A 23,329-nucleotide genomic window follows, 5' to 3' on the forward strand; every position below is an offset into this window, starting at 1 on the left:
GATAGATAAAGAGATATTGTTTTTAGAGAGGGTAAGATATTTTTGGAGTCATTCAAAATAAAATTATTGCACGTGTGTGAAAAAGGGTTTTTTTTTCTCTTGGCTTGCTATGCTTTGGCTTCAGTACTTATAAAAGACACTGCTTTTCAAAAGAAATTTTTTCTCAAAGTAGTGGTGCCCTGGTTTCAAATGAAATATTACAAGAAATTCCCAAATATGTAACACGTAAGGGCAGAAACCTTATGTATGAAGGGGACTGAAACAAAGGGCACCCTGGTTGGTGCAGCATCCTCCTCATCCCTGTGAAAGAGCCTCCCATTCTAACCCAGCCTGAAAACCACTGTTTTTTAAGGGAAATTTTATCAAGGATGTTCATTATCTGCTCAAAATAAATATGACATTTCATCATTACCAGCCTTACATCAACAAACAAGCCTATGATGATTATGTAGCATTATATACAATCAACTCTTATTATCTGGGGTGGTTTTGTTCGCTAAAGCCACCACAGTTAGTGAACACTGAAACACTGCTCCTTAGGGAAACACAGGGTTAGGTCCCTGTGAGCGTCTGGTCACAATAGTTTTGTTAACCAATCAAGACATAACCTTGTTTTATGCGTGTTTCTGTTTAAAGACACCTTATTAGTACATATTGTTGATTAACAATGAACTCACAGCCAACAGCACTGTAACTCATGCCTGAACTATGCTTATCAACACATATATTTTCTCCATAAGGCACATCACAGCACTCTTGGACTTAGGAACACTAGACAGTACTAAGCACTACACTAGGAGGCCATTTTAGACCGTGGGATCACCAGAAAAACCCATAAAGATGTGAAAAACACGGCACTAAAAAGATTATGAAAAGGACACTGGTTTGAGAGCTGAAATAAGATGGCAGAGTGTCACTCTGTTCTACCTTAAGCTGGAAACGTAGGACTCAAATTTTGTGTCACTCTGCACATCTCTGCAAATGAACATATAAGTGTCTTGAGTACTGATTTGGGGATCACAAATAAATTTTAGCAAGTAGGTGAATTTGAAAATATAGAATCTGCAAATAAGGACAGACTGTATAATGGCATTTCAAAAATGTCCCAAATTAATAGTAGTGGTTTTTGTATTTAAAAAATTTCAAACCTGAAATTGCTAAAGGCTTTCAGCAAAAGATAAATTAGGAGAAATAAGAGAGGAAGACTGCTTCTGTTCCCTAGTGCTTGGGTTGTAGTATATTAAAGGGCCACTATAAAAAGATTTGAAGGCAGGTTTAGCTTGATTTTTTAAAATATATTTTAAAATGTGTGCAGAACAAATCTGTAAGTGTACTAAAAACACTGACGTGAACAACTTAAAAAGGTGAACTTTACGGTATGTAAATTATATTTATATAAAGCTGTTGAAAATGACAGGAAGGGGAAACCTGCATTTACTTTTTCTAATATTTTGATTTGGGTTCACTACATAGAGGAACACAATATTCTATGACAGAAGGAGCACAGGTGGGTGGGCTAACCCTAGATATAAATATAAGACTGCTATAGAATCATAAGCTTCCAAAGTTTAGTTAAAATCATAAGCTACATATGATGCTTCTATCTCTTCTGCAGTATCCCCAGCTGGAGGACATTCAAAAGGATCATTTCTCCTTTACCTTCCACAAAAATTTAAAATAATCAACAAATATACTCTCTTTGGGTAGTCATATATATTTTTTTCCCTTGAGGCAAAATTCACATAACATAAAACTCACCATTTTAACCATCTTCAAGTGTACAACTTAGTGGGACTTTTAGTACATTTAGAATGTTGTGCACCTATCACCACTATCTAATTCTAGAACATTTTCATCAACGACATGCTTTTGTAACACTTTAATTAAATGAAAAATTTCACTCTAATACTTTCATAAATCAGTCAACATATATTATTAAACACATAGAAAGATAACATTAAGAGTATCGCTTTAAAGTTGCAAAATTAAATTTTCTGGTCTAGTTATTTCTAACAAAGCATACCCTTTCCACTAAAGGATTCTACTGATTGTAAAAATTTCTGTTTTCACCAGGCAACAGTGGCAACTGTCAAAAGACTGATGTGCAGCCCGCACTTCAGTAACTTTCAGGACAAGCTTACAGTTGCAAGCTAGTTTTCTGAGCTTACCTCTGTCTGCTATTCTCTTCATTAACTGATGCTCACCCCATTTAATCAGATATTTAAGGATATCTTGTTCACTTGCCTATAATACAAAATGGTTTACATTTATTTTAGTGCAGTCAGATAGATGGTTAATCTCATTGATGACTCTTCCTAGGTCACAAAGTAAATACAACGTGCAACTTGCCACGCTTCACTCTTTACACTGGCTGTTTCCATTGTCTGAGCTAAACCTGTGGTGTATCAGCAGCAAATACACAAGACCGAGTGACATGTGTTTTGTCCAATAACCTCACTCTTGGCTCTAATTAAATTTTTATTCTTATTTCCATCTTTATTTTTTGTTTATCCTGTTTTCTTGCCCTGTTTTAAATTTATCTTACTATATGGTTTCGATACAGCTGGCTTAAATTCTTTTGGGGACAATATGGAGATAAACAGATGAAAGTAAAAGTGTAAGGATACAGTGTGACCACTATCTCCTGCAGGAGCAGAAAAAGACAAGTATGGCAACTTGTTTTGGCAGAAGACACTACAATCTCCACAAAGTATGCTACTGACTGGTGAAGGACCCTTCAAGCACTGTCTGTGAAATGGCAATGTGCCCCTATTCTTTTGTACTTTTTTTTTTTTTTTTTTTTTGGGCTGTGTTGGGCCTTCATTGCTGTGTGCGGGCTTTCTCTAGTTGCGGCGAGTGGGGGTTACTCTTCATTTCAGTGCGCGGGCTTCTCATTGCAGTGGCTTCTCTTGTTGCGGAGCATGGGCTCTAGGCGCACAGGCTCCACAGTTGTGGCACGTGGGTTCAGTAGTTGTGGCTCGCGGGCTCTAGAGCACAGGCTCAGTAGTTGTGGCTCGCGGGCTCTAGAGTGCAGGCTCAGTAGCTGTGGCGCATAGGCTCAGTTGTTCCGCGGCATGTGGGATCTTCCCAGACCAGGGCTTGAACCCGTGTCCCCTGCATTGGCAGGCGGATTCTTAAGCACTGTGCCACGAGGGAAGCCCCTCTTCTGTACTTTATTTAAAATCTGAGGGCAAAATCTAGGCTGCTGTCCAAGGTTTTTACTTTCTAAGAAGAAATGCAAAGCTTCTAAAAACAATAATTGAGAGAACTGACAAATCCTAACTCCCATAATGTCTGCATCAGGACAGTGAAATAAGGTTAATGAACACAGATCCTAAATAAATCAAAACTAATTATGACAACATTTGTACTGCAATCAAAGCAATATATGAAGGAAAAACACAGATGCTAAGTGGATTTTTAAAATCTTCATTTCTGACTGAGATGGAAGCATTTTATAATTTTTCTGGTACAAATACAAAGAAACAGGAAATGGCTCAATGAGTTTATGACTTCATAACATTAAAACTGTTGTACAGTTTCTAGCATAAAATTCATACAGCCAATGCAAAAAGAAAAAAAGCAAAAAAAAAAAAGCTTGAACATATTCTACCTGAAAGTATTTTTTTTTTTACAATATTTTAAATCTATTGTTAGTTTAAATTACCTAATTATAAAGGACATATAAGTCAAGGGCACAAGAAATTTCCTTAAAAGTACTTCTGACTAAAAATAAGTAGTTGAAAACATTATTATACTTCAGCAGGACACACACATTGAGTTTTTATAAGCATTTGAGTAGGTAGAAATTGAATATTATTCTTACTTTGTGCTGCTTAAACTAACTAAGTATCTTCTGATACTTCACCAAATAAACGAAACCGTGACAGTGAATCTATTATTAACAGAAGCCAAGAGCATCACCACTGGGATATGCTTCTGACCTTGCCTTTTGCCTACTGACACAACCCCTTTGGCACGGTTGGTTAGGACCTGGGCCGGTTCACAATGCTGAATCATGGCGGCAGAGTGCACAAAGGGCCAGAGAGCTAGAAGGCTGTGGCTGCACAAATATGAAGAGGGTATTCCTGGGTGGGCTGATCTCCCTAGATGGGAGAGTAACAGAGTACAGATGGGTTTCTTGGTGCACCTATGAATGACAATGAATTTGAGAGGTGTATAAATGATTACCTGTAGGTAGTCAGACTGGATAGCAGTAAGCAGATGGTCTTTGCTGAGTTCATAAAAAACATCCGAAGTCATGACCTGGGAAAATTCCTCACAGAGGAAATGTAAAGCTTGTCGGTGGACCCATTTAGAGCCATATGGATGAGAGCTCCACTTGAGGATGGCAATTAAGGTATCTAATGAGATGCTTTCAGCAATGATATCCTCACAGCCTAAAAGAGAAGGCAAATACTTCTTGAGATTAATCATAAATATTACTTATTGAACATCAGTGTGTTAGATACCAACCTTAAAAGTATCAATGGTAAAAAAGAACAAGGAGATAAATAAAATCTCATGGTAATCACCAAGACTTGGTGGGATGGGGCAACAACTGGTAACTATAATAGATTATGACATCTATAGGAAATCTGCTGCTCCATAAAGACAGATCCATAGAAAAAGGCAAGGAACCTTCATAATTGTTTAAGAAAATAAACATCTATGTGCAACTCAACAATTTGTATAAGACATTAGAGTGAAGGGCACTGGACCAAAGGGGAAAGAAAGAAGAATAGGTAGAAATGGTACAGTTTGGGGAACTGGCAAGAGGAAGGCTTGGATGACATCTGACTGATTAAGAGAATCCACCCTTGGGGGTATGACAGGGGGGCTATCTTCTAGGAGCTATGAGGACGTCTGTTTTTTGTATTATTCTAATAAAAAACCAACACTTTGCATCGTCGATAGTTTAATCCCTCAGAATACAGATAAAATACTGCAGTTTTTTGTTCATCAGGTGAACTAAAAAGAAATATGTGGTTTAAGTGAAAGGGACCAGGATCCTGGAGAAAGTGACTATGGCACCTTAAGAGCTCAAAGAAGAGAAGAAGAAAATCTGAGGACAGTCATCTATTTTCCTTAGGAAAGATAATTTCAAAATACAAAGATAAAATATAAGTAAAATTCCAGTGACAAAGACTGTAAAGGAAAATGGCTAAAGTTGGATAGAAATTCTCCACAACTAAGTTTACTATAAAATAAAAAAAGAACCCCAATAATAGGGGGGTTGTTTAAACACCACCAACAACAACAACAACAAAAATGTGGCTAAACAGGCTGCTCTCTAATGAGCTCAGAGGTTTAAAAGATAGAGTAAAAGACAGAAAGGGCAGCAGTGAACTCTGGAGACTTCCAAAGCTCAAAGTTCTTGTGAACCTATGAAAAGTGAAAAGAGAAAGATAACAATTCCCATTTTCAGGTGATATAAGATCATTAGGAGCCAATATCAAGTTTGTAAAAAGTCACGCTTCCTCCCCTTTTCGGATATGGTACCAGATGAGCAGAATATCACAGAGAACTGTATAACCTGATGGCTGCGAAGCATTTAACAAAACACTTCATGATGTCTCTAGACTGTTAGCTACAGAAGACGGGGACCGCTGTCTTCACTGTATCTCTAGCACCTTCTACCACATGGTAGGCGTTAAATAAAAATTTGTTGAATGTACAAATGAGATCTTTGAAGGTAAGACAAAAAGATGTGGAGGGATGACTAACAGAACCATCTGCGAGTAGCACCGATTAACTCCCGGGATGGAGTGGAGAGTCTCCGTCTTTCCGATGTTAATCAAGAATTTGACTTTCTCTTTCTGACACATATATATGGAATCTAAGAAAAAAAAAAAAAGTCATGAAGAACCTAGGGGTAAGACGGGATTAAAGACACAGATCTACTAGAGAATGGACTTGAGGACACGGGGAGGGGGAAAGGTAAGCTGGGACAAAGTGAGAGAGTGGCAGGGCCATACATACACTACCAAACGTAAAATAGCTAGCTAGTGGGAAGCAGCCGCGTAGCACAGGGAGATCAGCTCGGTGCTTTGTGACCACCTAGAGGGGTGGGATAGGGAGGGAGGGAGGGAGGGAGATGCAAGAGGGAGGGAATATGGGGACATATGTATATGTATAACTGATTCACTTTGTTATAAAGCAGAAACTAACACACCATTGTAAAGCAACTATACTCCAATAAAGATGTAAAAAAAAAAGAATTTGAATTAAGTTGTGGAAAGTATGCTTCAAAGCCTTGAGATGCCCTAAAACTGGGAAACGCAGGTAAAACTACACTGGATAAAATGATCATAATTAGCTAAAAAGATGGATCGAAATGAAGATGAAATCTAACTAAAAAAATCAGAAAGTTCTATATTTAGATTAAAGAAAAGCAACGGCACAGTAAAAGACAGGGGCGAGCTAGCTTAACTATAACCGCTTATTTAAAGATAATATCTGGGCATATTAACTGAACAAATGCAAAATGTGACATGGCTGCTATAAAACTAAAGCAATCTCAGGCGTTTAAGATACAAGCATAGAGTCATAATCAAAGGAATCATGTTGCACTGCTCTCCTGTGGGGTGCTGTGTTCTGTTCTGAGCCCTGTGTTTAGACGGGCAATGACAAAACTCCAGAATTCTCAGAGGAGGGTGTAAGTACAGTGGAGAGTTTGAGACCTGTTACTGAAGAAAAGCTCTGAACAAACAGGATTATTATTGATTTATGTAAGACAAACCTGAGGAGAGACATAAGAGCTATCTTTCAATGTTTGATGGAACCTCATGAGGCAGAAAAGAAATGACCCATTCTCTGTGGTTGCAAGGGCAAGTCCTGGGAAACACAGGATGGTAAAAGAAGAGAGATTTTGACTCATTATTAAGAAATTTCTAACAATTAGAACTGCTCTCCTTACCTCCCCTCAACAGAAGGATCTGTCTAGAAAAAGGCAGGTGCAGAGGCTAGCTTGTCACATTAGGAGTACAGTACCAAGAACCCTTACACTGGGTATGGAACTAAGGGAGGATGACATCCAAGCTTTTTCTGCCACAAAGATAAAATCGTTTTTAGAAATAACAGAGTAAGCATAAGAGTAATTACATCTAAAGATTAAAGATTAATTTATTTAATCTAAACATTAAAATGAGATCCTTATAAATGAAATCTGCATGTAAACACCACCAAAGGCATGAATATGTGCTGATGAGAAGTGGGAAATATGGAAAAGTTCTGAACAGTTCTCAAGATTTTACTGTAAGCCTTGAATGCCAAACTGAGGAGGACAGGCCTCGCCCAGTAGCCAGTGGAGGACTTCTGTCAGTCTGCTGTTTTAAAGCAGGCACTGAAGTGGAGTCAAGCAGTATGAGTCAACACGACAGGAAAGGCAATCTGGTCGACATGTTTGGGGACAAAGCCAGGCAAATTAGAGAAAATGTGGTTTTTAAAAGAATGTGTCACAATCCTACTAAAACCAGGGTGTTGGCAGAGGGAAGAAAGGGAATTAAGGATAACATCATATGTTTAAACTTCTGAGGTTTACAAAGAAGCTGGACATGACAGGAAAAATGGACTTTGAAATCAAATTGACTTGAAATCCCAGCTTGACCATTGAGCAGAAAAGTCACTTTGGGCAAATCACTTACCCTCCCTGAGCCTGAAATGTTTTCATCTGTAAAACTGGGATTATATTCCTAACTCAGGGTTATTATATGAGATTTAAATGAGACCGTATCCTTGATGATATTCTTCCTTCATTCAAACATTCTGGAGTACCTACTTGCCAAGTGCTGTAATTACAAAGCTCTTTCTACTGCACAATTTTCTGGGTAATGTCACCTGTCCCCATGGCCTTAACTCCCATTGTATCCTTATGTCTTTCAAGGTCCAATCTAGAGCTCTCTCCTGACATCCAGACTCACTTCTTAAACTTCCCAGACTCATTCCTTAACTTCCCGGAGTTCACATGGATATTCTGCAGACATCTTTAATCCAAAAGTCACTTTGTTTCCTCTGGGAAATCTAGCCCTTCCTCCTCCCTCCTCTGGCACTTCCCTCCCCATATATATATACACACACATATATATACACACACATATACACACACACACACAACTTTGTTATATATGTAACAAATTATTCAGTAGCTTGACTTCAAGATAAAATCCAAACTGCAGTTTTTTGGATGATGTAGCCTCTGCCAACTTCTCCAGCCCCTACTCGGCTCATATTCTGCACTCTAGTCCTACTGCATTACTTACAAGTTCCTAGAATTCCACCGAACTCTCTCAGCTCTAGGCCTTTACATATGTTGCTCCATTTTTCTGAAATGCTCTTAATTTTCCCTCGTAACTCCTCCACATCTTTTAGACTCAGCTTAGATATTGCCTCTTTCAAAAGCCTATCTTGAACCTGCTCCCCAAAGCCTAAGTCAAAAGTCAGGTGTTCCTCTTACCTAAAAGTTTCCATGGTGTTTCTCTCTGTAATAGCATTAAACTCTCATACTAGTTTATCTTTCTGATATATTTGTCTGAATCCTCTATCAGACTGAGCGCTCCTTTGGGGTAGTGGCCCCATCTTTTTTTTTTAATAATTTTATTTATTTATGTATTTATTTTTGGCTGCGTTGGGTCTTCATCGCTGTGCACGGGCTTTCTCTAGTTGCGGTGAGAGGGGGCTACTCTTTGTTGAGGTGCGTGGGTTTCTCATTGTGGTGGCTTCTCTTGCTGCAGAGCACGGGCTCTAGGTGTGCGGCCTTTGGTAATTGTGGCATGCAGGCTCAGCAGTTGTGCCTCAGGGGCTCTAGAGCATAGGCTCAGTAGTTGTGGTGCACGGGCTTAGTTGCTCCGTGGCATGTGGGATCTTCCAGGACCAGGGCTCAAACCTGTGTCCCCTGCATTGGCAGGCGGATTCTTAACCACTGCGCCACCAGGGAAGTCCCAGTAGTGGCCCCATCTTATCTCTGATTCTATCTATCTACCTGACACCTGGTAAATAATTAATTAAAAACAAACATGAGAGGGCACGTTCTCTCTTTTTTCCCTATAGAGCTTACTGACTCCATTTCCTAACTACAGACGAAACAGTACATATATTTCTTTAAAGACAACTAAATGACACAGAATGACTACTTTATCTTTTTAAACTAGAACTTTAAAGCTTATTAGACTATTATCCACATGTGCTAGATTACTGTTTAGACATATTCACTACCAGCCTTCTGATCCCCCTACCCCGCCACCTCCATGGGCAGAGTGTATTCTCCTGCCCCAAGACTTTGGAATTGGCCATGAGATCTGCTTTGGCCAATTAAATGTTAGTGAATGTGATGTGACAAAAGGCTTCAAAAGTACTTTTGGGAACTAGACTTGCCCTCTCACCTTCTGCCACTGCCATGGGAAGAACATACTGTGGCTAGTTTGTTGGTCCCAGGAGGAAAATGAGCAGCAGTGGGAACAGAGCCACCGGCCCTACTCAACCATGGTGGCAATCAGAGTGACTCCAGTGCTGCAAATTTAAATTTGGGATTTCAACTGACCCGGAAACTTGTGAGAAATACATGTTTTTTATTAAATGCCACTGAGATTCTCTGGTGGTTGTTACACAGCAATGACTAATAAACCATACACCTTTTTGGATGAATCAAAGCTTTTAACAATTTCCTTGTAACAGAAAAACTCATCTGTAGCCTAGCCATGTAATGGCTCAAAGATGCCCATGTATTTTGCTCAGGTAGCAGATTTTCAACGAGGCTGTTGTGAGGTTGGCAGACAGTATGAAGTCTGTCTTCTTGCAATGTACAATTCCTTTTGCTTGTGTGATAACCCCATTTTACAGATCCATCTCCAACTTTTTATATCCTTTCTTCTATTCTCTTTCACCAGAATATCTTCTGTCTAATCTTTAACGGTGGCAAAAATGCCTCTCTTCAAAAATTTGAGCTATATAACATGAATGATCAAGGCAGAAATACAAAGTGAAACAGATTAATTTGACATTTAGTAATATAAATGATTGTTACTGCTGCATGTTAAATAGGACCGCTTTCTGTTTTTATTATGAACATTTTTGTTTTTCTCCTCTTCGGGTTCCTCTGATAACTGAAATGCACTTCAACGTTGACCGATTTCCTGAATAATACATTGTCAGCATCTGTACTTACTGCCACCCTCATACTCTTCGTTAGTCCCAGGTATACCCTCATACATGTTTCACCAATATCAGTGGGAAGCCTTTTCATTGGCTCATATCCAACAGGAAATGGATAAGCTGCTTCCAAATTTAGAGTTTCATATTGGGTTTGAGGTGGTAAGAGGAAAAAAGAAATAGACGAGGGGGAAGAAAGAAAAGGAATTACGGAGGAGATTACGGCTTGCCATGCAACATAAAACAATATAATGAGGTTAGAGGAAGGCTGGCCTTAGAGCAGGCATAGTGACTCTTCAGTGGCACCAGAGTTAGAATTAAGACTTCAAGTGCAAATAGGCTTGAGAGAAAAGTTGTTTCAGGTCTTTCCCACTAGCCCGTACATGACTGATTCCAAACCCTAAGGAAAGGAATTATGAAGCAAGAGGGAAGTGGGGGCAGCATGAAGTAGCAGAAAGAGCAGATAAGAGGCTTTGAATTCAGGTAATTATATCACTAACTCTTGGCTCTCACCCATCAGCCTGTACTGCATCAAAGCACACCACCCTCTGTTAGTCTCATTTCCTCACATCCAGGATGAAATAGTCCCATCAGAGTTCTGAGGATTATGTTAAATAGTATCGGGGAGCCAATGTGTCCATGAACACCAGCCTTCTTCTAGGCAAGAAATCTTAAATCAGCTGAGCCAACTCTCTGTCTCTCTCTCTCTCTCTCACATACACACACACAAAACAAACTAGTTAACGTTCCTTACAGATTCTTCCTTCAAAATGCTCTTTGATTAGCTTTGTTTTCCATTCCCATTACCACCACCTTGGTTCAAATCCTCAGTACCTCACACATTAATTAGAGAAAAGCTTCCCGCTATCTCTGTCCCTTCAGTATTCTAATCCATGATGATCACACAGCTGAAAGGTTTGCTTTCTAAAACACCACCATCAACATATCATCCCTGCACAGCTATTTTATTTATTTGTTTGTTTGTTTATTTATTTATTTATTTTGCAGTACGCGGGCCTCTCACTGCTGTGGCCTCTCCCGCTGCGGAGCACAGGCTCTGGACGCGCAGGCTCAGCGGCCATGGCTCACGGGCCCAGCCGCTCCGCGGCATGTGGGATCTTCCCGGACCGGGGCACGAACCCGCATCCCCTGCATCGGCAGGCAGACTCTCAACCACTGCGCCACCAGGGAAGCCCCCTGCACATCTACATCTATTTTAAAATAGCAACCAGAATTCCAGATCCAAGGCAGAGAATAAGCATCAGACATGGGGGTTAGAAGACAAGTCAATCTATGCCTTAGTGTTTGTCATTGCTAGTCCTTGGACTCTGCAACACCTGAGAGCTGGCTGGATAGAGGCTCCTCTCTGCTATCCTTCAGGAGGACCATTCTGAAGAAGATTCGACAAAACTCCTCAAGGATCCTGGCACGCTTGAAGCCCAGTAGCCTCCAGTGGTAACCAACACAATGGCCCACTCTTATGCTGCTTTCCTTCCTCCCCTGTTTCAATCCCCCCCAATTCTCACTCTTGTTCATGGGATTCCTTACCAAGTAAACTACCTGCAAGCAAGCCTTTGTTTTAGGCCGTTTCAGCACAGGTTATGGGGGAATGAGAGGAGACACCCACACTACGATAGTAAGATAAGTGGCCCTAGGAAATAAGATTCTTGAGTGAGATTCTGGAACTAAATCACTCACTGGTAAGATGGCGAAGAGGACCCCATTCCTAATGACAAGTGGGGCGGTGATAACCCCTGCCTGTAGCAGCATGACAATACTAAGATTTTTCACCAAGTGAAATATTAGTTCAGTAGTAGTGGTTGAACTTGAATGGAAACATTAGTAATTTGAAGGACCTGATGTGGCTGGATGAAAAGTCACGAAAAAAAGAAAATGACAGTCACTCCTCAAGTCTAAGAATTCTGTCAAAATCAGGAAACTTCTAGATCAGTGTTCAAAGAGACCCTTAGGGCTTCCCTGGTGGCGCAGTGGTTGAGAGTCCGCCTGCCAATGCAGGGGATACGGGTTCGTGCCCCAGTCCGGGAGGATCCCACATGCCACGGAGCGGCTGGGCCCGTGAGCCATGGCCGCTGGGTCTGCGTGTCTGGAGCCCGTGCTCCGCAACGGGAGAGGCCGCAACAGTGAGAGGTCCGCGTACCGCAAAAAACAAAAACAAAAAACAAAAACAAACAAGAAAAAGAGACTTATTTCCTGCAGCTGCAGAAAAGACTGCCAAAACTCAGGCTCAAGATTTAATTTTAAGGATATCAGAACTACAAAGACTTGAGCAAAGCCTTGGCAAACCTCTGACAAAATCTGGGTCTCGATAGGAGCAGGTGGACACAGAAACCTGGAAGGGGGATATTTGGGTGGATGAGCTAGGAATGCTAAACCCCAAGATTCACTTGAACTTTCCGCGCTGAGAGGAGCAGCGCCTCCCAACTCCTTGCTAGAGGACAGTAGCGTTCTCTTGCCAGAAGACCCTGGAGGTGCCTGAAAAGACAGGGTTTGTCTTCTTCAACATCTGCCCCTGCCTCCTCTCACTAGCTCCAAACCAAGAATCACGATCTGTTCAAGCATAATCACATTCTGAGAGAGAAAGTACAGTTCCTGTTCTGGGAAGAAAGCACACACACCCAAGGAATTACAAGACCTGGATATAAATACTGTGAGAGTGGATATTGAGAGTGCTGTGCCAGGGTGCTAGGTTTGGGGCAGTACAAAAGGAGCAGGAAGGTGTTCGTCCAGAATCCGAGGGACTCAACTGCAGTACCTTTTGGTGCCTCCTTGCTCAGTGATAATGGAGGCTGGGCAACTGCAGATACTTCTGGGATGAGGGTCTGGGTCATCTCACCTGGCAGGCTATCTAGACCTGCTGAAATGCTGGCAAAGCATGAAGAAAATCTAGGTTGGGTGATGGAAGAGGGAGACTGTGCTGACCTGTACTGTTTAAACTTGCTTAAGCTAAAACTCTTTTCCACGATCTCCATCCCTGTCTGTTTCTAAGCTAAAGTTGGCCAAAACAGAAATGTGTGATTTGAAAGGAAGCAGCAGCAGCAGCCATTACTCTCTAAAAGTCACTGTAGGGACTTCCCTGGTGGCGCAGTGGTTAAGAATCCGCCTGCCAATGCAGGGGGACATGGGTTCAATCCCTGGTCTGGGAAGATGCCACATGCCATGGAGCAACTAAGCCCCTGCGTGACAACTACTGAGCCCACATGCCGCAACTACTGAAGCCTGTGTGCCTAAAGTCCGTGCTCTGTAACGAGAAGCCACCGCAATGAGAAGCCCGTGCACTGCAACGAAGACCCAATGCAGCCAAAAAATAAAAAAAAAAAAAAACCCAGAAAAAAAAACAACAAAAAACCCCGAAAACAAACAACAGAAAAAGTCACTGTAGCTAGATGTGGTGACAGGCAGACACAGAGGTGCCCGTGGATTCTAGCTTGTCCTTGCTCTCTGAAGCTCTGCATCCAGCTCTCCCTCCCAACTGCAGCCCTGGTGACAACACCAGCCCCAGGCAACCACCAGATGATTGGCTGCAGATCCACAGATACAACTGCCACTATCGTGCTTTCCCCTTGGCAGCTCCACCTTAGTGGCTCGATGTCCTTGGCTTCCCAGGTTGACTGGCTGTTAACTCCTTTGGGTCTAACTCCTCTCCCTTTCAGACCTTCGCTTCCCCAGCTTCTCCCACAACTGTGTAAGACCCAATTCCTATAATAATTCCCCTACCCCTAAAGTCAGAGTTGCTCAGCTTCCCTGACTGAACTGAGTGATATAGTTACAATGAGAATATCAATTACAGCCTCCAGCCAACTGTAGCAGCTGGGACTGTGGCTAATAGCACTATCTTTCTGAACTGAGTCTTTTATGGAGGCGTGGCTGGTTATCACCTTGAAGGCTCTGTGATAAATTAGATTTAAATTACTGATTTCCCCTAATTAAGTTAAATCACATGGAATTGTTGATATTAAACCATTCTAACCTATGAAAATCAGAAGATTAAATAATGTATTTATTTTCCATTGCTATGTAACAAATTATCACAAACTTGGTGGGTTAAAACAACAAACATATCATCCCATATTTTCTGTGGGTCAGGAGTCTGGGCACGGGTCACCTGGGTCCTTAGTCAGGGTTTCTTAAGGCTGCAATCAAGGTGCCAACTGGGTTTACATTCTAATCTGAAGGCTCAGCTGGGGAAGAATTTGCTTCCAAGCTCATTTGGGTTGCCGGCAGAAATCATTTCCCTGTAGCCGTATAACTAAAGGCCCAGCTTCTTGCTGGCTATTAGCTGCGGGGTTCACACTCAGCTCCAAGAGGCTGCTTGCAGTTCTTGCCATGCAGTCCACTCAACAGGCCATCTCACCACATAGTAGCTTACTTCTTCACAGCTGGCAAGGTACAAAGTCTCTAGTGTAAGTCTACTATGAAGATGGAGTCTTATATAATATAATGTAACCATGGGAGTGATACCCCATCATCTTTGCCATATTGTATTAGTTAGAAACAAGTCTTATGTTGCACTCACACTTAAGGGGAGGGGGTTGCATAATGGTATGAATACCGGAAGGTGAGGATCATTAGGGGTCACAGTAAGTTTATAAGCATCTTAGCAATATCCTTTCTGACATACTAGACAATCCTAATCATTTTAGTCTGCCACAGTACTCATTTCTTTGATCTGTTTTAGCTGCCTTTTCTCAGAACATGTCTAACGTTACTACATTTCTGAAGAGCAGTAAGAACTGAAATCAATATGTTAGGCAAAGGTGTATCATAGTTTGGCCAGAAAAAAAAAAAAAAAGGACTGATAAGAAAGCCAAGAATACTCGGTGAGGGAAAGGACAGTCTCTTCAATAAATGGTACAGGGAAAACTAGATACCTACATGCAAAAGAATGAAACTGGACCCCTATCTAATACCGCTCAAAAAATTAACTCAAAATGGATTAAGGACTTAAAGACTTTAAACTGTAAAACTCCTAGAAGAAAACACTGGGAAAAAGCTACTTAACATCAGTCTTGGCAAGTATTTTTGGATATGACACCAAAAGCACAAGCAACAAAAACAAAAATCAACAAGTGGGACTATAACAAACTAAAAAGTGTCTGCATAGCAAAAGAAACAACTGACAAAATAAAAAGGTAACTTACAGAATGGGAGAAAATATTTGCAAGCCATAAATAACAAGGGGTTAATATCCAAAATATGTAAGGAACTCATACAACTCAACAGCAAGCAATCCGAGTAAAAAACTGGGCAAAGGACTTAACAGGCACTTTTCCAAAGACATACAAATGGCCAACAAGTACATGAAAAGGTGCTGAACATCATTAAGCATCAGGGAAATGCAAATCAAAACAACAATGAGACATCATTTCACACCTGTTAGAATGACGATTATCAAAAAGACAAGAGACAACAAATGCTGGCAAGGTTGGAGAGAAAGGGAACCCTTGTGCACTGTTGGTGGGAATGTCCATTGGTAGAGCCACAGAGAACAGCAGAGAGGTTCCTCACAAAATTATAAATAAAACTGTCATATGATCCAGCAATCCCACTTCTGGGTATGTATATCTGAAGATATGAAATCACTATCTTGAAGAGATACCTGCACTCCCATGTTCATCACATCAATATTCACAATAGCCAATCCAAGACAGAGAAACAACCTAAGTGTCTATCAACAGATGAATGGATAGAGAAAACGTGAGATATCTATATCTATAATCTATATCTAGTATTCAGCCATAAAAAGAAAGACATCCTGCCATTTGCAACAACATGGATGGACCCTGAGAGGATTATGCTAAGTGAAATAAGTCAGAGAAAGAAAAATATGAGATCACTTATACATGGAATCTAAAAACATCAAACTCATGAAACAGAGAATAGAATGGTGGTTTCTAGAGGCTGAGAGGCAGGGAAAATAAGATGTTGGTCAAAGGGTACAAACTTTCAGTTATAAGATGAATAAGGTCCAGAGATCTAATGTAAAGCATGGAGGCTAGTTAACAATATCGTACTGTATACTTGAAAGTTGCTGTAAGAGCACAGCTTTTTTTTTTTTTTTTTTTTTTTTTTTTGTGGTAGGCGGGCCTCTCACTGTTGTGGCCTCTCCCCTTGCAGAGCACAGGCTCCGGATGCGCAGGCTCAGCAGCCATGGCTCACGGGCCTAGCCGCTCTGCGGCATGTGGGATCTTCCCAGACCGGGGCACGAACCCGTGTCCCCTGCATCGGCAGGCGGACTCTCAACCACTGCGCCACCAGGGAAGCCCAGCACAGCTTTAATGTTCTCACCGTAACAACAAAATGTTAATTATGTGAGATAAAGAATATGCTAACTAATCTTATTGTGGTAAACATTTTGCAATGTACACACGTATCAAATCATTGCATTGTATACCTTAAATTTACACAATGCTGTACGTCAATTATAGCTCAATAAAGCTGGGGGAAAAATAACTCTGGATTAAAATCTATTTTCATTATTAAAAAAAAAGTAGACTGAGTTTTTCTGGGTTTTATTTCTTATGCTCTTTTGGCTAACGTTCAGAACCTGGTCGTCCCTGTTGGGTAGAAGGGCATTAACATACAGGCAGAGACTTAAGTGTGACATATTTATCTATGTGGAAGTATATCTTTCAAACTGCTGCCCCTTGTAACAGCCTTGTAAGAGTTTCTTGTGATAGCTAAATGCCAGAAAGCATTACTAGTATTATAGATCCATTCCAAATATCTTTTAAAATTCCCTTTCAGTATATTTAAAAAGTTATGTTCTAATACAATCTCTGGATTGACTATCTGGATGGATATACAAGAAACGGATAACACTGGTTGCCTCTGTGAAGGGGAACTGAGGGGCTGGGGGACAAAAAGTTGAGAGGGCAGGAGACCTTTCGCTGAGTACCCTTTTGTACCTTTTGAATTCTGTTCCATTTGAATGATTATCTATTCAAAAAATCAAATAATAAAAAAAATAACAAAAAACACCAGGCTATGGAAGGTGCCAGGAGTTCCTTCCCTCAGTGCTCAATATAAAATCAATCAATGACCACAAAATCCAAGCAAATATTGGGAAGGAAATGAAAAGGTTTGCTGCTCTGAGAACATTACTCCCTTCTGATGGGAAAGACACAATCACTGAGATTCATGTAACTTGTGTGTGAAAATGTACAAAGAGTGCTCGTATTCTTTACTCTTACAGCTCTGCCAGGCTGTGTGAAACGGAAAAACAAAGATGGGAAAGAAGCTGAAAATGTCTAAAGAACAACTTTAGTAACTAAAGGAGGAGGCTAAAGCACACAGACAACAATTGACAAAAGACTGAAGATTTCTCTTTACACCATGAAAGGAAAAAAAAAAAAAAGACTAAGAATCCCTAAGATACTTAGTTGAATATAGATTTATATTTCTTTAATGTCTGTTATAAATTAACATTTCTAATATGACATTTTTAATATTTGTGCTTAAGTGATTTTGGGGGTGAGAACAGCATAATGAAAGGGAGAAGCATTCACGGGGATGTCCGTTCTCTGGACACAGACACTATATATAAGCCTCTGCTGAACTAAAATGCGAGGGGATCTAATTCTGGGCCCTACAGGGTGCCTGAACTCCTTGAAATTGAACACATGTTCTCACGTGCAGGCATCTTACTGGAAGAGAGATGCCAAGATACACCACTAGAGTCGGACTGATCTGAGACCCAATCCCAACTCCCTTTAGCTGTGTGATGTATGAAATTTTGCCTGTTTCCTCATCTGAAAAATGTTTCCTAATCCTAAAAATCTCCCTCATCAGGTGATTTTGAGGATTAAATAAGAAAATATACACACAGCATCTAGCACATTAACTTACGATAAACATTAAATAAATGGCAGCTATTACTATAATTAAGTTCCCTTGAAGAGGGCACCCACGGTACTGGTGTATTCTAATTCGAAAGCAAGTATGGGGATTTGCGGGGGTAGGAGAGGGTAGGAAGGGAGCATAATCTTAAGACAGCAGAGCAAGTCAAAGATCATAAAGGGAACAGAAAGGGTCAGTGACAACTTAAATGTTTGTGCACTTTTCTCTCACAGATCATTTATTAAAATGCTACATAAAAACAATCCTAGTACTTATTACGTGAAAAACTCAGAAGTTTATGCCTCTTTATCTAAAAACAAACAATACCCATTTATACCTATACCATGTTTATTATTCTTAAACCATTTTCCCACTAGTAACCAAACAGTAAGCTAGTATCCTTAATTCCATTATCATAATAAAGGGAAAGTCCAAAGCTCTTGGGGTAGAGCCATGTAATTATGACTTCCAGAAAACTTTTTGATATCTACTGGTTTTTATCTCTTCAATATAATCGTGTACTCCCTTTGAAACAGTGTACCTCATAGATGATTTCTTCTTACAGAGATCATATTCCCTCTCCCCCTCAAATGGGAAAGAGTAGCTCTAGAGTTGGAAAAACCAGGGTTCAAATTTAGGCCTTAACACTTTCTAGTTGTAAACCCAGGTGACAGTATTTTCAAGCCTCAGTTTATCTGTAAGATGGAGATAATACCTACCACAGAGGATAATGTGAGCTAAGAGATTACACAGTGCCTGGCAAAAAAAATAGGTGCTCAAAAAATTCTACTAAATAAATGAATAAATAGAGTAAGGAACTTTTTAAAAAGAATTAGTACTTTTTGATGCGTAATTGATAGATTTTACCTGCTTAAAGAATGTATGCATTTAAAATAAAAACACTATTTCTGGAACATTTCTTATGGTCTCTGCATGCTGCAACCAAAGAGAGCGTTCAGAAATGTAAATTTAATCAGGCCACAGGCTCAGGATAAAGCCAAATGTCTCAGCACGGTATACCAAGTTCTTCATTACCCAGCCCTGCCGGCTGCTATAGCCTCATTTCTCTCTACCACACCTCTCTTATCTCTGCAACCCCTCCCCTCCCCACCAGCCAAGTGTCTCGCTCTCATTTATCTCTAGGCCTTGCTACCTGCAGTTCCTTCTGCCTGATATGTGCCTCTTTATCGCCAACCTTTATTTACTTAACTCCTTTCATTCTCCAGGTCACTTCCCTGTAAAGTTCTTCTTGATATGGTCCCTCCTTCCCTAACTGTCTCTCCTTCCCTAACTCCCTATATTGAGGTTTGAGGCTCCTCTTTTTCCTATGTGCTCCCTACCATTCAGTGCTTTACTCTATTAGGGCACTTAACACTGGAATTGCCTACTGGCACTCACCACTGACACTGGAATTGCCTATTGGCACTCACCACTGGACTATCCTACTCATTTCTCTACTCTCAGGGTCTGGCATACTGTAAGAGGTCAATAAGTGTTTGCCAAATGAATAAGGTATAGGAGTCACAGTGCTAATTCTATACCAAGGATCCATTTGAATCAACAGGTTATATTCCTCCCTCCCCCCATAATGCCCCATTGTTACCTTTATTTGCTTGAAAACTCAGGCAGCTGCTGTTCTCTCAGGTTTACAGACCTATCATGATGAACAGATTTACGACACTGTATCTATCTACTATTTAACTTAGTACTTACTACCTTCTATTTAACTAGGTTAAGAGGGGGAGTTCACACCACTGAAGACTTTAGATACTTAATATTTTTCTTTACACTTATAAACAAAAAACTATCAATCTAGAATTTACGATGAGGCATAAAAATAACAAAGAAATTATTTAATCATACATTTCTGAACCTCTCATAATTAGATACAAGCTCAGAGAGATATCAAGGTTTAGAAAACCAAGGTGATGCCCACGTATTTTCTAGAAATAGTTTAGTGAATCAGGTTCCAAAATTCAGCATTGGTTTTTTTTTTTTTTTTGGCTGTGCCACATGGCATGTGGGATCTTAGTTCCCCGACCAGGGATTGAACCCTCACCCCCTGCAGTGGAAGCGCGGAGTCTTAACCACTGGACCACCAGGGAAGTTCCAGCATTGTTCTTTAATGTAAACTTCATTAGGAAGGAACACTGACAGTGAAAACTTAGTATTAAAACAAACCCACTTCAGGGGTCTATTATGGTTGAAGAGGAACATGGTTAAAAACAAAGCCATGTAAGTGTGCAAACAGTGTTTTCAGTTTTCTGGAATGACTTTCAGATGTGTGGATATTTCACCTTCAAGTACTTTGACATGTAAAAACATTTATTCGAAGTCTTATGGACACATCAGTGCTAAGTATGAGGCATGTTTCAGTGGAGAGAACAAAACCAGAGCTCAAAGTCTTTTAATGTATCAAAGCTACCCCATTCGTGGAGACATATTTAGTGAGGCTAGCCCATGTTAATTTATAATAGGAATTGATACTCCTTTTCATCTACATATATGAAAAAATAGTTGGATGGAAGAACTTTCTAGTCAGTTTATATTCACTGAATGTTTTAGCAGGCTCATAAATTAACACTCCAAGCAAGCTCAGATTCAGTCTTCAGGAGATATTTATAAAAAGGTACTATTTGTTAAGTGTTTTTCACTGAGTAGTGATTCTGAAGGGTTCTTCAACACCTTTTGTATTATTTTTTATTATCTGAATATCCAACCAGGGCATCCTTACATTTTTAGAAACAAACAAGAATACAGTTATTAAAATAAAGTAACTATTATGTAACGACATAATTTTCCCAAAGTTTATTAAGTATGTAAAAAGCGAGACACAGGATAACATGTATAGTGTGGTACTATTATATTACAACAGAACAAGATATGCATGTGAAATACACACACACACTCATACACATGCAAAGGTTTGCAAGGAAACTCAAACTGTTCAAATCATGTCATCAATAAGGATTTGGGGAAAGGAGTGGTAATAGGTGAAAATACACTTTAGGCTGTTTCTGTACTATTCTCTTTTTTTTTTCAACAATTAGCATACACTGCTTTTGAAATAAATTCATTCAAATTTAAAGTTGTTACAAGGAATGGTTTACTTATGAATGTTACCAAACACACTGTCTATAAACTTTTTAAAAGCACGAAGTATAGGGAATTCCCTGGCCGTCCAGTGGTTAGGATTCCGCCCCTCTACTGCAGGGGGCACGGATTTGATCCCTTGTTGGGGAACTAAGATCTGGCATGCCGCTCGGGGCGGCCAAAAAACTCCCCAACAAACCAAAGTACACGGGAAGCTTAGCTACTGCATATAGAGTTGGTGGTCGGTAAATTCTTGTTTTGAAGTCCACCTTTTGATCAATAGAAGTGGCCTTGGGGAAGTAACAACTTAAGTTACTCATCTCATCTCTAAAACAGGCAGGATGATAGCAGCTACCATACGAGCTATTGTAAAGATTAAGGGAGGTCTTACACAAAAAGAGCTTAGCTCAATGTTTTGCACACTGTAATAGCTAAAATATTTAATCCATCTTCATTCCTGGAATAGTTTCCTCCAGCCACTTTTTTTTTTTTTTTGAGGTACGCGGGCCTCTCACTGTTGTGGCCTCTCCCATTGCGGGGCACAGGCTCCGGACGCGCAGGCTCAGGGGCCATGGCTCACGGGCCCAGCCACTCCATGGCATGTGGGATCTTCCCGGACCGGGGCACGAACCCGTGTCCCCTGCATCGGCAGGCGGACTCTCAACCACTGCGCCACCAGGGAAGCCCCTCCAGCCACTTTTAAAACCAGAAGTAGACAGAATACTTGTATCTGGGCAGAGTCCTTCTACTCTGGATATTTTAGGAGTTAAGTGCAATATTTGGTTTTAAGGCAGAAACGTCAACTATGTATCTCAACACTGAGTTTGAAAAGCCAGGATACTTGTATAATAGAGAGGTTCTTCCTCCTGTCATTTCCCCTCCTAATTCACTAATAATGCCCTCTCCCAATCCCATTTTCCTTGTACTGGTATAACCTGCATCTTAGACTGCATTAGTTTCTGCACTCCTTGGCAATAGAAGGTATAAGAGGAAGGTCAAAATCTGACGATGGCAGAATCAGAAAAATAAAAATAAGTTGGGGCTTTAGGAAAAGGCCACAATTTAGGCCGATTTTCTTAGTGTTTCTAAGAGAAAAGGGAACTATAATTGAATCAAAGCAAAATGGGAGTATACACCAAATAGCCCACCACCATAGGGAAAGTTCTATGGACCATTTTTTGTAATGGCTCTGTTTTGCCATATAACATTGGATGTTTCTTGCAATTGCATCATTGCTTTTAAAAAAGTCTGAATCTGGTAATTTTTTAAGACTTCGGAAACTTGGAACTGTACTGTCAAATTATGTGTAAGGAAGATAACTCAATTCTTATCTTCAGAAATTGTCTACTTCAGAGTTAATGTAATCCAGTTTTAAAACCATCTGTTAAAGCCCAACTGTGAGCCAGGCACAGTGCTTGGTGTCTGTACTTCTATGAAGAGGAATAAACGAGCTCAAGTTGAGGAACCCAGACAGAATTTATATGGTTAATATGTGGCAGAGGCAGGATTAGAACACAGATCTAACCTCACCTAATGGTGTTTATAAAATACCATTAAATTTGGGCACTGTTATTTATCTCTGAACCTCTGTAAGCAAATAGGAGATGACATGAATCAGCGTATCTGAAGGGCCTGCTAAGTACACAGTGGCATTTGAAAACTGTAATTCTCTTCTCCCTGGCACTGCATCTTGTATAGCAACAGTGTTCAAAAAATGTTAACCTGAAATCAAGTATCTCTGTTTCAGAATACACTGCAGATGCTATCTGCTATCCTCCAAGTGGCCAGAATTCAACATACTCTTTAAATAATATAAATGCTCAGCTCTTTCTTATCCCAGAGAAGTAGTACTGCTGTTCAAAGTTTTGTGTTCATATCCATACTGACCTGAGTATAGCATTCCATCTTCTATCTGATTAATATCTATAAAGTTCAAATTAAATCCAATTGCTTAGACACTGACTATAGTAAACACACAATTTGGGCTGGGGAAAAAAACCAAACCAAACCAATCTTCCTCTATTTCATTTCCCTTCACAGTGGCATCCTTGGAATTTCAGTATTACAGAAAAAAGGTTGCGCTTAGCGTTGAGAAAAGCCTTCTAATTAAATTCCGCATAATTTTAAATAAAAAGGAACAGACATTTGATAGACTTTACTTCAGATAAACTGTATGTATTTTAAAATAACACTTGCTATGACTGCAAAGTGCCCGGTGTATATTGCGTTTACA

General features: G+C 40.2%; 1 protein-coding gene across 2 annotated transcripts in view; it reads right to left on the reverse strand.

The window, feature by feature from the left end:
• The window catches only part of BTBD7 (BTB domain containing 7), an 81,126-nt gene that overhangs the window by 17,151 nt on the left and 40,646 nt on the right, over positions 1–23,329 (reverse strand). For both annotated transcript variants that reach the window (XM_081229125.1, XM_081229126.1), the window contains exons 4-5: positions 4,192–4,400; positions 2,169–2,244 (exon numbers count right to left, since the gene is read on the reverse strand). In XM_081229125.1, the coding sequence (XP_081085251.1) occupies positions 2,169–2,244; positions 4,192–4,400 (285 nt within the window). The remainder of the gene's footprint in view (positions 1–2,168; positions 2,245–4,191; positions 4,401–23,329) is intronic.

This window comes from Mesoplodon bidens (assembly GCF_964165515.1).
Source record: "Mesoplodon bidens genome assembly, chromosome: 3".
NCBI lineage: Eukaryota > Metazoa > Chordata > Mammalia > Artiodactyla > Ziphiidae > Mesoplodon > Mesoplodon bidens.